Genomic DNA, 14,221 nt, shown 5'->3' on the forward strand with positions numbered 1-14,221 from the left:
CTACAAGTGATATGCTGTCTGATCTTAAATTGTTTCAAACCATCTGAGGACTCAAAAGTAGAGCTAGCTACACAGGACATTTGCGCAGGTGAGACAGTGGTGCATTGAAATCATCCCTGTAGGGGACCCCTGGTGCCAAATGCATTTTTGATTGGTAGAACATAATGGCTTCTAACTAACAGACTACTCAGATTAGGTGCTCTCCTAGAGGTCATGAAGGGAAGATCACCCAAAACTGGCCCCAGGGAGGGTTCAGTCTTTAGCATAGACCAAATGTTTAATTAGGATATCCCTTATATTGTTCCAATCATTATTATAAGTTAAAATGAATCTTAATTTATCCTCCCCACTACCTCTCCCATTGGTTTTTGTTGGATACAGCAGGTCATTCCGCAATGTTATTCTGGCCCTGTCAAAGCCACGTCTAATACTCCTGCGGCTGTAGCAACGTGATTCAAACCGTGATCGAAGATCAGCAGCCTGAACGAAAAATTTTTCCTCGGAGGAGCAGATCCGCCTCATCCTTACTTTGGGGGACCTGACTGTCAATCCCTCCAACACCTTCTTATCAATAAAGCCATCATCATAAGCTCTAATGAGGATCTGCTACAACTGAGACATGAAGGCGGTCACTGGATTATATGACAATTTTGTGTATGTTTCCACATCTTTTAATTGGCAAAAAGCCTCTTTTTCATATTTGTCAAATGGCCAGATCACAATATTTCCCCCTTTGTCTGCTGGTTTGTAGACAACATCCTTATAAGATTGTAATTCCTTAATGGCCTCACTTTGTTGTTGTGTGAGGTTGTGAAATTTTCGTCTTGAGGATAGTTTTTTCAAGTCATCAGACACCAATTTAGTAAAGATGTCAATAGCCGGACACACAGACAAAGGGGGGAATCTCGTAGATCTGGGCAAGATAGTTGTTGAAAACCTACCTTTGTGTGATGTAGACTGTTCACCAAAAAGATCTTCCAGATTCTGCAGTGCCTACCTCTCAGTCTCAGTTAAAGGTTCTTGCATAAACTGATCTTTATGATGTAGTTTTCTCAAGATGAGTTTCTGAGAAAACAAATGCAGGTCCTTTAGGGCTGTGAAATAATCGAAAGAGTTAGTGGGAGAGAAAGTCAGGCCCCTCCCCAGTACCTCTAATTGAACATCCGAAAAGGATCGAGATGACAAGTTAAGTACCTGTAGCCCACCCTGGGAGCCAGAAGTGGACTGTTCTCCCACTGGGCCTTTGTTTTTCGTAGTCTGTCGGATAACGAGGGGACAGGTGTTACATACTCCCCAGATATATTCATTTGGCGTGTAGTAGATTAATCATGTGATACATTAGATTTAACAGATATAGATCTAGATTGTGAATTGGAAAAATTTCTATATCTCTATATCGTGAACGGGACCGATCCCCAGGGCCCATCCACCTGTAGACATTGGACATCTGTTTATTATGTATGTCCCTCTTGAATTCCCTGGCTTTGGTGCCCTGTATATCATTCGCCCACTTTTGGAGCTCAGCATTTATCTCATCATTAATTTTTTTTAAGGGCATCAGGGGTCATGTCCCTTTTCAATATTATCTGGAGAGATTCAATTTCAGCCTCTATCTCATTCAAGAGCTCCATGTAGCCGTTAGAACAGGTGTTAGAAAGCTCTTCACACTTTGTTTTGAATATCTCATCCTGTACTGGGAAAGAAGGAAACACCTGTATCCTCAAACCACAGGGAATAAGTCCCCCTTCCAGATATTTTTCTAAAAAAACGTGGTTCCACCACACCCTTGTCATCTTCCTTAGAAGATCTTTAAATTGGACAGCAACCTCTTGTAACTCATTGCTAGTCCCATCCAAACCCCCATTAGTACCATCCTTAAATGCATCATTGATTTGCGCACGCCATGTAGAGTCATGGGCTCTAAAATCCATTGCGAACCTGGAAGAGACTGTGAAGAACACAGACAACATATTGAGAATAAAACCAGGTTGCATTTTAACTGCAGAAGAATTGCACTATATTGTGCAGAAAAAGCCCCGAACCAGGGAAATAACCAACTCCATACACACTGGAAAATGAGGAGGACAAAGGAGTATCATGGTTTGAAAAGGGTATTATTTTATTAATTACATATAGTAGATAAATAGTACAAAAGATACAATAGAAAAATAGTAAAGTGCACAAGGATTGAAATGTAGGACCCCAACCCCAATGCACGTTTAGCTTTTTTATCAAGTGCTTTTGTTTCGGGCCAATAGAAGCGGCTCCCTTGGCGCATGCGCACTGGAACCATGCGGTAAAAAGGCAGTGACCCAGGTTAGTCCAACTTAAGTCTTTATTTTGGCAACTCACAACAAAAAGGCAAATGTTATCCGCTGGAACGCAGCTGGATCATCCATAGCAAACCTTAACACTCCACTGCCGAGGGCGACTACACCACCGTATCTCTTGTGGATGCATCAGCGGTTTTATTTCCCCTGGCTCTGGCCTGTATTCAGTGTCACACAGACCTGTGCTACAGAGAGCTCCTGCGCTCAAACTTGCCAACCGAACACTGACACACCCAGACCTAAACTGAAAGTTTAAATGGGAATTGTGGACATGGGCCACTCCCAAAACCTGGAGTTGAGGGGGAAACCCGCCCCACTAGCAATCCTATAGGTCTCTCCAAAAATAAAAGCCCATGTCAGGTTTTCTTTCATCTGACTTTTAGTCAAATAGTTAGACCAAATCCACACTCTCTTTTATTTTGCATTGTAACCACAGGTGCGGCTATGATTACAATGCGCTACATCTGGTTTAACATGCCTCTATGCACTTTCTGGGAGGCACATAACGACCCTCGCATATAATTCCCTTCATTGTCTCAGAATAAATATATAAATTTTTTTACAGACCACTTCAATGAAGGTTAGATGCTAGGTGTCAGATTGGACAACTAAAAAAAATGTTGAAAAGGTGTGCCTGTTCTTAAACATATACAGTACAAAAGCCCTGTGGTTATCAGGACACATTGTTGGTTGTAGTCTTCTAACAGCTGGTTAGTCAGAGGTTCAGTCCCACTGATGGACACCTTTTAGCCCATGATTGACCCTGGTCTTATGTACTGTTGATTCATAAATATTCTATATTGTATTGCAGGTTGATTAGTTCTTGTATAAGAATGTGTGAAGGTAACGAGTCCACAATCACAGAATTCTTTATTATTGGATTTAAAAATATAGAAAACTTTAAGATCTTACTTTTTGTTCTCTTTCTCTTGATTTATATTGTGATTCTGCTTGGAAATGTCTTCATTATCATATTGGTATCCACATGCCACCATCTGCAAGTGCCCATGTACCTGTTCCTCCGAAATCTCTCTGTGGCGGACCTCATGTTTACCACCAATATCATGCCCAACATGTTGTATCTTATAATGATGGGAGGAGGGGACATGTCCATTACAGCGTGCTTCATCCAGTATTATGTGTTCTGCGGCTCCACTTTTACTCAGTCCCTGATCCTTATGGTGATGGCTTTTGACCGGTATGTGGCCATCTGTCATCCTTTGCGCTATGCGGCTCTGATGAACCACAAGCTTTGTCTACACCTCACCCTCTGGCCGTGGGCCATTTGTTTTGTCCTATTCCCCATTGAGATTGCATATTTATTCCAATTGAAGTTTTGTGGCTCCAAAATCATGGAACATTACTTCTGTGACTTTGCCCCCATCTTGGTCATAGCCTCCTCGGATACTTCAATAGTTGAGATGGAAGACTTGATATTTTCCATCACCCTCATGTTCATGCCCTTTGTGGTGATCACCATCTCCTATTTCTGCATTGTCATCTCCATCCTAAAGATTTCATCCATTGCAGGACAGTGGAAAGTGTTCTCCACCTGCAGCGCTCATCTCACCATCATCTTCATCTTCTACGGGACTCAAATAACAATATATATGTTCCCAGCTGAGCAAGACACTTTCTATGAAAAAACAGTGAAATCTTTGATGTACACGGTGCTGACACCTTTCATTAACCCCATTGTATACAGTATGAGGAACAAAGAGATTAAGAAAGCCGTACGGCAAATTAGCAAAAGAACTGTACTTCCCATATTGCACTAAATCTAGAGGAAAATACAATAAAATCAATAAAATGAATGGTGGCATCAGAATGCACAGTGTAAATGCAGAGAGCAGTGTAATCCTTGGGTGATCTCATTATTATGGTAATTTTAAGAATGATGATTTCTTTTCATTTTTTAAAAAGTTTATAATGTAAATCTAAAGGCCCCGTCACACTAAACGATGTCCCAGCGATCCCACCAACGATCCGACATGATGGGATCGCTGGGACATCGCTAGGCTGATCGCTGGTGAGCTGTCACATAGACAGCCCCAGCGATCAGGACCAGCGACGCTGGACCCTGGTTTCTAATGTAAACGTCGGGTATCCATGAGCCACGCAACTCCTGGATACCCGCTGTTTACCTTGGAAACCGGCGTACATGCTGGTTTCCAAGGTAAACATAAGGTATCTAGGAGCCGCGCGACTCCTGGATACCCGACATTTACCTTGGAAAGCAGCTGATCACTGGTCTTTCACTGCCACACGCAGCGATGCGTGCAGGGCAGCGGGAGACCAGCGATCGAAAAACGGCCCAGGTCGCTCGAGCACGATCAGCGATATCCGGCAGGGGGGCCAGTCGCTGATCCCCATCACACACAGCATTCTCGCTGGCGAGATTTGTAAGGACAACTTACAAATATATCTATTATAGACATTGATGGATTTCAGGACTAAACGGATCACACATGTGATAAGGTTTAGATCAGGAAGGTCTACAAGCAGAATGCCACTGATTCCATGGTTCTCTGTTAGAAAGGTTTCTATATATTCAGACTTCAGGCATTTCTCAATTGGAATGAGGGTAGGGACCTGGGATTTACATCAGTAGGAAGCCAAGCATCTCCTTCAAAGGTCCATCAGGCGTCTTTTGTCCCAGGAATCATTCATCGTAAACTTTTTAGTATAAAATAATATGCGATACTGAGGTCTGAAAGGATGCTCAAACTTTAAAACCCTAAGTCCTGTATATATTTCAGATTCTAAAAATGTGGATGGTTCTGTATGCTCAGCATATCGGTCATGTGCATGACAAGTACAGTGAATTCAAGTTGCCCACTTGTCACTTTACGGCCCACTTTACAATACTTGAAAAGATAAACCTAAATGTCACAATCTCTAGAACCTATGACAAGGTCTATCTGCCATCTCATTTGGAGTGTCCATGAGACTATCGGATAAAGGAAAGACTCCCAGTACTCCCCAAACAGTTGGCAAATAGTCCTCATGACTCAGCAAGTCTACATTTTAATGGTTTGCCTTGATCTGTTTTTTACTCCTTCTTAGCACCGCCGTACTCTTCGATTTCACCTTCATAGTTCTGTGCAGATGTAATTCATAACTTTGGTTTTAATGCAGAAGACACAGGTGCTTTAGCTGTTCAAGAACTAAAAGTGATAGACTCACATAGGTGGATATGATGTGACTAATGTTAAACTAAGAAAAACGTCTAACATATAGTGAGTGAAATACCTCCACTCTTCGCTCCTTATCACAAATTTAATTTATTTTTTTAGTTTTTTCTTCCCGTTGCTCCTCATAGCCGAGTCAATGTTTGTCTTTTGCAGGACGAGTTGTACTTTAGTAAAACAACATTCATTATATCATGTGATGCACAAGAAAGTGGGCAAAAAATTTCAAGTGCATTGAATATGAAAAAAAGTGCGATTTCACAATTGTTTTCAGGGTTTTTTATTTACCTTGTTCTCTATATAGTAAAACTCGCTAAAAAGCGCAGGGTTGCCCGGGCATAGTAACTAACGGTAGTTAGTTATAACAAATTATGCCCATATACCCATCATACACATCCTCCATCCCATAGTCCCGTGCCCATATACCCATCATACATATCCTCCATCCCATAGTCCCGTGCCCATATACCCATCATACATATCCTCCATCCAATAGTCCCGTGCCCATACACCCATCACACATCCTCCATCCCATAGTCCCATGCCCATATACCCATCATACATATCCTCCATCCCATAGTCCCGTGCCCATATTCCCATCATACATATCCTCCATCCCATAGTCCCGTGCCCATATTCCCATCATACATATCTTCCATCCAATAGTTCCGTACCCATATACCCATTACAGTATGACATCATCTTCGCCATGGCAACTATTCTGACATCATCACCATGGCAACCTATTATGACATCATTGTCACCATAGCAACCATTATGACATAACCGTCACCATTGCAACCTATAATGACATCATCGTCACCATGGCAACCATTATGATATCATCGTCGAGACACACACAAACACTCGTTTATATATATATAGATTGGCAATATAATGCTAGAGGTCGGTCACTAGTAATCTAGCTCCCATAGACAAGAATGACAGGTGAATGTTCAATATAGTGAAAGGTTGGGTTTGGTGGAATCTCTGAGTGTTGTCACCTCAGCAGTAATTAGTCCCTATTCGTCAATTATCCTCACTTAATCTTTTAATTAGTATGGGGTAATGAGTAAACACAACTTCCACAATGTCAATGGGGAACTATTTCCCAGATGGTACTGCTTCTCCTTGTTTTGCTACCAATTATTTGTTTTCCAAGTTTGATACAAACACAGGACATACTGTATCATTCCCTAGTGATCACTGTAAACTGAGGATGATATTAACCAAAGTTTCATAATAGTATAGTGAAAGTTATAGGATGCCTTGTGAGTTTATTAAACTATTCTCTGTTGATTTTGCAGAGAAGAAGCATCATAGTAAGAGTAAGAGTAAAAATGTGTCAACCTCCTTCTGCTAATTATAATGCTACATGTTAGAGCAGCGATGGTTAACCTGGACAGGTCCCCTTCCTCCTCTCAGCAGGAACACTGGCGTGAACACTTACCCCCCTGTGTTGCTTGATCCCCGCAGCATTTGCTTCCTCCCAGGACTTGCGTATGGCACGGAGGTCTCCTGGGAGTGTGCTTAGGGCCCAGGCGCTTCCTGCCTCTTAAAAGGGCATCATGCCTGCTTCTGGAATCGTCCCCAGACAATAGCTGGGAGATGTCTGATATTTAAAGCACCCTCCCCTATTGGAAGGTGCCTTAGCAGCTTTAGCTATCAGTGTGTATTACTGCTACCAAGTTGTGAGGTTCCTGAACCTTTGCTCCCTGAATCTGATCCTGCCCGTCCTGTCTGAACTTGATCCTCTCCATTCTGCTATAAACTGTTCCTAAGCCTGTCCTGCCTCTACCAAGTCCAGAACCTGATCTGCCTTGTCCACACCTGTACTACTACCATCTCCTGTGATGCTACACCTAAGTCAGCCTTGTGTTCCTGAAAGCATCTTGTCTGTTCCTGATCCACAACCTGTTATGTCTATCAGCCAGGCAGCCCTATCCTGAACCTGTTCTGTCTAACCAGTCACACGTCTGTCAGTTTATCAGTTCCTGGCCGGTCTTGATTCCCTGCCCCTTTGGGGGTCAGCTGTAGTGACACCTGGTGTCCACCTGGGTTCAAGTCTAACCACACCATCAGGGGCTCTTTGAATAATGGAGATTTTAATGGCAGCTTACAATCCTCCTGAAAACAAGTGTAACTGTAATATTAAACCTGGCTCAGCAGGTGGCTAAGCCTTCTCAGCTTCATAGAAAAAAATTCACCCCCCCCCCCAGCTTAGCTGGTATCCAAACCATGTGGTGTAACTGCTTTGTTCAGACAGCTGGGATTTCATAAGGAAAATATGGACTTAATGTACATCCTAACCACACACTAGTTAAATTTTGAGATCTCTGGAACAGAACGAACGTCTTCCAGTGTCTCAATCCGTTCTAGCACCCCAGGGTGGGGAGCTACATAGAATGGCTAATAGAAGCCATGTAGCAAAGTTGTGTTTGGTCTCAATACGTAGCAGAGGCCTGATCAGATCCGATGGCGCCAATACCGCCTTCTTAGGACCATCCATTAAGGAGTTATGACCCATCTTGGGTTTTGGAGTTTTTAGCTGCTAGAGGTAAAGAGAGGGGATGTAGGTCTAGCCCAGGGGGCAGGAGGGAAGTGACCCCAAGAGGTTAAATGCTCATGTAAAGCAGGGCCTATTGCTTTTCTCTGGAGAGGCTGCGACGACATATTGTGTAGGGAGAAGTCAAGGAACAGAGGGGACCACCAGCCTCCGATGTGGCAGCCCCTCCCTCACAAACCAGGCCTTTCATCTGACTGGTAACTGACTCTTATATTCTAATACTTTGTCCTACCACTATTATACACTGCTCAAAAAATAAAGGGAACACTAAAATACCACATTCTAGATATCTCTGAATGAAATATTCCAGTTGCAAATTTTTATTCATTGCATAGTGGAATGTGTTCAGAACAATAAATCATAACAATTATCAATGTAAATCAAAATGAATATCCCATGGAGGTCTGGATTTGGAATGATACTCAAAATCAAAGTGGAAAATCAAATTACAGGATTATCCAACTTCAGTGGAAATGCCTCATTATAAGGAAAAGATGCTCAGTTTTGTGTATGGCCTCCATGTGCCTGTATGACCTCCCTACTGTACAACGCCTGAGCATGCTCCTGATGAGGCGGTGGATGGGCTCCTGAGGGATTTCCTCCCAGACCTGGACTAAAGCATCCGCCAACTCCTGCACAGTCTGTGGTGCAATGTGACATTGGTGGACGGAGTGAGACATGATGTCCCAGATGTGCTCAATCGGATCCAGGTCTGGGGAATGGGCGGGCCAGTCCATAGCTTCAGTGCCTTCATCTTGCAGGAACTGCTGACACTCCAGCCACATGAGGTCTGGCATTGTCCTGCATTAGGTGGAACCCAGGGCCAACCGCAGCAGCATATGGTCTCACAAGGGGTCTAAGGATCTCATCTTGGTACCTAATGGCAGTCAGTCTACCTCTGACGAGCACATGGAGGGCTGTGCAGCCCTCCAAAGAAATGCCACTCCACACCATTACTGACCCACTGCCAAACCTGTCATGCTGAAGGATGTTGCAATCAGCAGATCGCTCTCCACAGCATCTCCAGACTCTGTCACGTCTGTCACATGTGCTCAGTGTGAACCTGCTTTCATCTGTGAAGAGCACAGGGCGCCAGTGGCGAAATTGCCAATCCTGGTGTTCTGTGGCAAATGCCAAGCATCCTGCACGGTGTTGGGCTGTGAGCAAAACCCCCATCTGTGTACGTCGGGCACTCAGACCATCCTCTTGGAGTCGGTTTCTAACTGTTTGTGCAGATACATGCACATTTGTGGCCTGCTGGAGGAAATTTTGCTGGGCTCTGGCAGTGCTCCTCCTGTTCCTCCTTGCACAAAGGCGGAGGTAGCTGTCCTGCTGCTGGGTTGTTGCCCTCCTACGGCCCTCCCCACATCTCCTGGTGTACTGGCCTGTCTCCTGGTTGCGCCTCCAGCCTCTGGACACTACACTGACTGACACAGCAAACCTTCTTGCCACAGCTCACATTGATGTGCCATCCTGGATGAGCTGCACTACCTGAGCCACTTGTGTGGGTTGTAGAGTCCGTTTCATCCTACTACGAGTGTGAAAGCAACCTCGGCAGTGATTATTTAGTTTGCAAGCCATGCTCCAGGTCCTGGACCCCGTCTGTCTGCACCATCATATTTTGAAGGGGATCCGAAGCAATGCAGAGGGTCACAAACAAGTGCCTGCTGCACTTTGAACTACTTGCCCATCAGTTCCCCTCCGATTAGGCGAAAGTAGCCTTCCTAATGTTTTATCTTGGTTGAAAGGCCCTGGCATTGTGGGTGAAAAGGAAATGCTAGAATCTCAGATCTGCAGGCTTTGCTGGAGGCATTCGGAAAGGTATTTGACAAGCCTGGCCATGTTACCTCTGCTGCCTCATCCCTACTCACATTGCACTAGGCCAGTCAGTCTATAGGCCAATATGCAGTGTCGGTCCTCACCCTGACTTCTGAAATTGACTGAAACGAGGAAATGGTAGCCGCCTTCTGGGAAGAGTTGTCCAGAAGGTTTAAGGATGAGCTAGCAGGTTGAGACATTCCCACTACAACAAATCAATTTTTGATTCCAAGAGCGCTCCTGAGAGACAGCACATGAAAGAATACTGCCCCGTCTTGCTCCATCCTTACAAAGTCCGCTCATTACTCAGCTTTCCAAGGCCGCAGCTTGGAGTTGGTTGAGCAACAGCAGGAGATCCGTTGAGCCAAGAGCTTGTGCTTCTACAGGGTGGGCCATTTATACGGATACTCCTGGGTGGGCTATGCATATGGATAAACTTAAATAAAATGGTAATGGTTGGTGATATCAACTTCCTGTTTGTGGCACATTAGTGGATGGGCAGGGGGAAACTTTTCAAGATGGGTGGTGACCATGGTGGCCATTTTAAAGTTGGCCATTTTGGATTACATCTTTATAAATGGCCCACCCATGTGTATCCATATAAATGGCCCACCCTGTATTGTGGAGGCACAGGACACAACATTCGCTCTTGTCCCATGAAGTTGGGAAACTCCCAAGTGTTAGTCCTGTAGGAGAGGCTACCCTGGGAGAGAATTATCCCTATCATTAATCCTGACCGTATCTGTGACTTGTGGAGGTTCCCAGACTGTGTACCTGAATTTCGGTGCGGCAGGGAATTTTATGCAGCAAACAGTGGAAGGTCGTTACCAGATCCCCGTTCGACAACTCCAAAATCCGCTGTTGCTGTTATCTGTCGATGAGAGGATGTTCGGGTGGCCACCAAGCAATTAGAGCTCTGGATACGAATTCAGCACTCTGGTAAGATCGCCTTTTATGTGCTCCCTAGTTTGTCTCATCCATTTCTCCTGGGTCTTCCATGGCTTAGCGTGCATGAACCCGTCCTTAATTGTAGATCCAGAGAGGTGTCTTGTACCTGTTCGGATGCTGATAGAACCATCTTCTCTGTCGGGATTACCATCTGCCTACTGGTCATATGCTGACATCTTCGACAAGAATGAAGCAGAGATGCTACCTTCACTGTACGACTGCCTTATAGAACTTCTTCTGGGATCTTCAGCTCCATGAGACCATATCTATTCCTTATCCAGGTGGAGACCATAGACATGTCTGACTATGTTAGGAGAATCTGGCAAGAGGATTCATTCAGAAGTCCTATCAGGCAGGAGACAACTTCTTCTTTATCAAGAAAGAGGATGGAACTGCATTGCATAGTTTATAGGACTCTCAATCAGATCACGGTTAATTGCAGTTGATCCCAGAGTTGTTCGATTGCCTCAGAGATACCAGTATTTTTAACAAGATGGACCTGAGAAGAGCGTACAATCTAATCTGAATACATCAATTAGATGAAAGGAACATGGCTTTCAACACCTGGGGACGGTCATTATGAGTACCAAGTTATGCCGTTTGGGCTCAGCAATGCCCCAGCAGTCTTCCAAGAACTCGTGAACATGTTCCGCAATCTCCTCTATACTTGTGTTGTGGTTTAGCTGGACGATATCTTGGTCAACTCTCCAGAACTTCCTTCTTATAGACAGAACGTTCACCAGGTCCTGCAACGACTTAGGGAGAATCGCCTGTACGCTAAATTTGACCAATGCATTTTTTTTTATATTCCCTGCCTTTCCTAGGTTATATCATCTTGGACACAGGCTTGATGATAGATCTGGAGAAACTGTTTTCCATCCTCAAGTGGCCGTGCCCTGCTGGTGTTAAATCTTTCCAGCGATTCCTAGGATTTCCAATTACTACTGACAATTCATTCCGCATTTCTCCTCCTGGACCACTCTCATCTTTGAGAGGGGTGATCTGTAGGAGTGCAGATACAAAGTTATGGACTCCAGAGCTTGAGAACACTTTTCTCTCCCTGAGCCAGGCCTTTTCCTCCTCTCCAGTATTACATCGACTGGAAGTAAGCAAACAATTCTTTCTCAAGATAGATGCTTCATCTCCAGGAGCAGGAGCAGTTCTCACCCAAATTCTTCCTCCAACTATTTGGTTTTCTCCAAGGCCTTCTCTGTTCTGGAGTGCAACTACTTGATTGGCAACTGGGGGTTTTTGGCAATTAAGATTGCTCTAGAGGAGTGGCGGTACATTCTCGAGGGAGAAGTCCATCCGGTCATTTATTGAGACAAAAAGAACCTGGCCTATCTGCAGTCCGCACAAAGACTAGGTGGTCGCTGTTTTTTGCCCATTTTGGCTTTGTTTTGCAAAAAAAAAACACTCAGGCAACTCAGTCCAAGAGACTCCTACCACTTCCTGCACCCCTGACGCCTTGGAAGCATATTGCCATGGACCTTATTATGGACCTCCCGGTGTCCTTTGGCCGCTCTATCATCTGGTAGTAGTGGATCACTTATCGAAAATGGGTCGTGTTACCACATTGCCGGGCCTCCCGTCCAATCCGGAGTTTGCAGAGAGATTCATCCTGCACATCTTCTATCTTCACGGTTCCCCCTTCACATTGTGTCAGACTGAGGTGTCCAATTCACATCCAGAGTCTGGCGAGTTTTGTTCAGACTTCTAAACATAGTGCTGGACCTCTCTTTTGCATACCACACTTAATCCAATGGAAAGGTTGAGAGAATCAACCAGGTTCTGGCAGTTCACAAATGCACATCATGATGATTTGGTACTGACTGATAGAACAGTGCCGGCGCCCCTGTACGAGTCCCCTTCCTCCTTTCAGCAGGTACCCCAATGTGTACACTTACCCTTACACTCTGCTCCGGCCCTAGCAGCGTCTGCTTCCTTCCAGGACCTGCGCACAGCATGCAAGTCTCCTGGGAGTGTGCTAAGGGCATGCGCGCTTCTTGCCTCTTAAAGAGGCAACACACGCCCTTCTTAAAACATCCACAGCCAACAGCTGAGAGACATCTGATATTGAGAGGTGCCAACATTAGCTATCAGTGTGTATTACTGCTACCAAGTTGTAGGGTTCCTGTATCTGTACTCCCTGGATCTGATCCTGTCCATCCTGTCTGTGTGGGGAAGGTGACTTGACGGACAGACGTGACTGGTGTAAGGAGGGGACGGTTTGTGCACCACAGACGGAGATTGACAGGATAGAAGGGTGACAGCTGTGAAAGGTAGATAGGAGGGTGTAGAACCGAGAAATGACCACAAGATGGCAGGGGAGAGTAGTTGAGGACTGAACATCAGCTTATGGCTCAAGAAAACGCTTAGTTATGGGGGGCGGGGAGATAGGAACCCAAGAGGGGAATTCCCCAGTGAGAGAGGGGATAAATAGAACTGGTTGGGGTTCCAGACAGGCCAGTCCCGTAGCGATGGGAAGTTCGGCTCTTTTTGGTGATCCGGCTCATTCGGCTCCGCTCACCATAAAGAGCCGGCTCTTTTGGCTCTTTAAACGGCTCTTTTTTTAAATAGAAATCCGTTTTCCACAGTCATCATTCTAGGTCTTTGCCTGTACGGTGAGGGCCTCATTCTCCACCTGTATAAGGATCTAGTGACGCAGTGTAGACTGTTATTCAGCATTGCTGTGTCCTCAGATAGTCAGCTCTTGTGATGAGGCTTCTGCTCCTCGCTCCGGTTTCTCCAGTACAGTGAGGCCTCATTATACACCTGTATAAGGATCTAGTGACACAGTTTAGACTGTTATTCAGCATTGCTGTGTCCTCAGATTGTCAGCTCTTGTGATCAGGCCTCTGCTCCTTGCTCCGGTCTCTCCTGTACAGTGAGGCCTCATTATACACCTGTATAAGGATCTAGTGACGCAGTGTAGACTGTTATTCAGCATTGCTGTTTCCTCAGATTGTCAGCTCTTGTGATCAGGCCTCTGCTCCTTGCTCCGGTCTCTCCTGTACAGTGAGGCCTCATTATACACCTGTATAAGGATCTAGTGACGCAGTGTAGACTGTTATTCAGCATTGCTGTTTCCTCAGATTGTCAGCTCTTGCGATCAGGCCCCTGCTCCTCGCTCCGTGCTCTCCTGTACAGTGAGGCCTCGTTATACCCCGGTAGAAGGATCTAGTGACACAATGTAGACTGTTATTCAGCATTGCTGTGTCCTCAGATTGTCAGCTCTTGTGATCAGGCCCCTGCTCCTCGCTCCGTGCTCTTCTGTACAGTGAGGCCTCATTATACCCCTGTATAAGGATCTAGTGACGCAGTGTAGACTGTTATTCAGCATTGCTGTTTCCTCAGATTGACAGCTC

The 14,221-nt window shown here is 45.0% G+C and overlaps 1 protein-coding gene across 1 annotated transcript; it reads left to right on the forward strand.

Annotated features, from left to right (window-relative positions):
- Positions 1-429: 429 nt before the first annotated feature.
- LOC141046747 (olfactory receptor 1S1-like) lies at positions 430-4,108 on the forward strand. Its single transcript, XM_073541391.1, has one exon. It carries the CDS (start codon positions 3,164-3,166, stop codon positions 4,106-4,108), a length of 945 nt encoding a protein of 314 aa, XP_073397492.1. The 5' UTR covers positions 430-3,163.
- Positions 4,109-14,221: the final 10,113 nt, after the last annotated feature.

The sequence above is a fragment of the Dendrobates tinctorius genome, unplaced genomic scaffold (assembly GCF_039654945.1).
Source record: "Dendrobates tinctorius isolate UK_male_01 unplaced genomic scaffold, ASM3965494v1 ptg000120l, whole genome shotgun sequence".
NCBI classification, from domain to species: Eukaryota; Metazoa; Chordata; class Amphibia; order Anura; family Dendrobatidae; genus Dendrobates; species Dendrobates tinctorius.